The 1457-nt window shown below is 53.3% G+C and overlaps 1 protein-coding gene across 1 annotated transcript in view; it reads right to left on the bottom strand.

The window, feature by feature from the left end:
• The window catches only part of LOC130588342 (kin of IRRE-like protein 1), a gene marked incomplete at both ends in the record, with an annotated part of 3876 nt that extends 2646 nt beyond the window's left edge, over positions 1–1230 (bottom strand). The window contains 2 exons of the mRNA XM_057389276.1: positions 33–133; positions 1045–1230. Of these exons, the coding sequence (XP_057245259.1) occupies positions 33–133; positions 1045–1230 (287 nt within the window). The remainder of the gene's footprint in view (positions 1–32; positions 134–1044) is intronic.
• Between the last annotated feature and the right edge of the window lie 227 nt (positions 1231–1457).

Here is a 1457-nt window from a genome sequence, read left to right as displayed (position 1 = left end):
CCCCAAATCTTAGTGATTTTGGGGTGACTCACGATGCGGTCGGGGGGCGGCGTGCTGCCGATGAAACACTCGACCTTGCCGCGGTCGCCGCGCGCCGCGAACTGCACCGGCTCGCTCGAGATGATCGGGGGCCCTGAAAACGGGGAAAAACGGGGATTTTGGGGAATTTTGTGGGGATTTCGAGTGGATTTTGGGTGATTGTGAAGGGATTTTGGGATTTAGGGGGTTTGGGATGAGATTGTCGGAGCCGCGGTCACCCCGAACTGCACCGGCTCGCTCGAGATGATGGGGGGCCCTGAAAACGGGGAAAAATGGGAATTTTGGGGAATTTTGGAGTGGATTTTGGGCAAATTTGGGTGGATTTGGGGAAATTTTGGGTGGATTTGGGGTTTTATGGGGTTTTATGGGGTATGGGAGGAGATTGATGGAGCTGTGGTCACCGGCTCGCTCGAGATGATGGGGGGCCCTAAAAACGGGGAAAAATGGGGATTTTGGGGTATTTTCTGGGGTTTTGGGGAAATTTGGATGGATTTGGGGTGAATTTTGGGAAATTTCGGGAATTAGGGTGTTGGGAGCGAATTGTTGGAGCTGCGGTCACCCCGAACTGCACCGGCTCGCTCGAGATGATCGGGGGCCCTAAAAATGGGGGAAAGCGGGGATTTTGGGGATATTTGTGGGGGATTTTGGGGAAATTTGGGTGGATTTGGGGAAATTTTGGGGGGTCACAGTCAGATTTTGGGTGGTCACAGCCAGATTTTCTGGTGCTATGGGGGAATTTTATGGTGTTTGGGGGCTTTTATGGGGTTTGGAGGCATTTGGTGAGATTTTGGGGAGGTTCTATGGATTTTGGGGTAGTTTAATGGACTTTTGGGGGGATTTGATGGGGTTTTGGGTTATTTTCAGGGGTTTTGGGTGTGCTTTCAGGGGTTTTTTGGTATTTTCTGGGGTTTTGGGGTATTTTCAGGGGTTTTGGGGTATTTTCTGGGGTTTTCAGGGTATTTTCTGTGGTTTTGAGGTATTTCTGGGGTTTTAAGGATCACTGACCGTTGACAAACAGGGCCACCTCCCTCTCGGCCACGCCGATCCGGGGCACGATGGCCTTGCAGACGTAACGGCCGGCGTCGGCCTGAGTGACCGCCTTCAGGTACAGCTGGTTACTGTTACTGAGCACCTGGGGACATTGGGGACATTGGGGACATTGGGGACAGTGGGGACATTGTGAGTGACAGCCTTCAGGTACAGCTGGTTACTGTTACTGAGCACCTGGGGACATTGGGGACATTGGGGACATTGGGGACAGTGGGGACAGTGGGGACAGTGGGGACATTGGGGACATTGGGGACATTGGGGACATTGGGGACATCGGGGACATCGGGGACATTGGGGACATTGGGGGTGTCACCGCCTTCAGGTACAGCTGGTTACTGTTACTGAGCACCTGGGGACATTGGGGACAT

This window comes from Malurus melanocephalus, unplaced genomic scaffold (assembly GCF_030028575.1).
Source record: "Malurus melanocephalus ecotype Western Australia unplaced genomic scaffold, MMel_1.1 scaffold_4487, whole genome shotgun sequence".
Classification (NCBI taxonomy): domain Eukaryota; kingdom Metazoa; phylum Chordata; class Aves; order Passeriformes; family Maluridae; genus Malurus; species Malurus melanocephalus.
The sequence above is the reverse complement of the archived record's forward strand: the minus strand, read 5'-3'. Positions and strand labels throughout refer to the sequence as shown.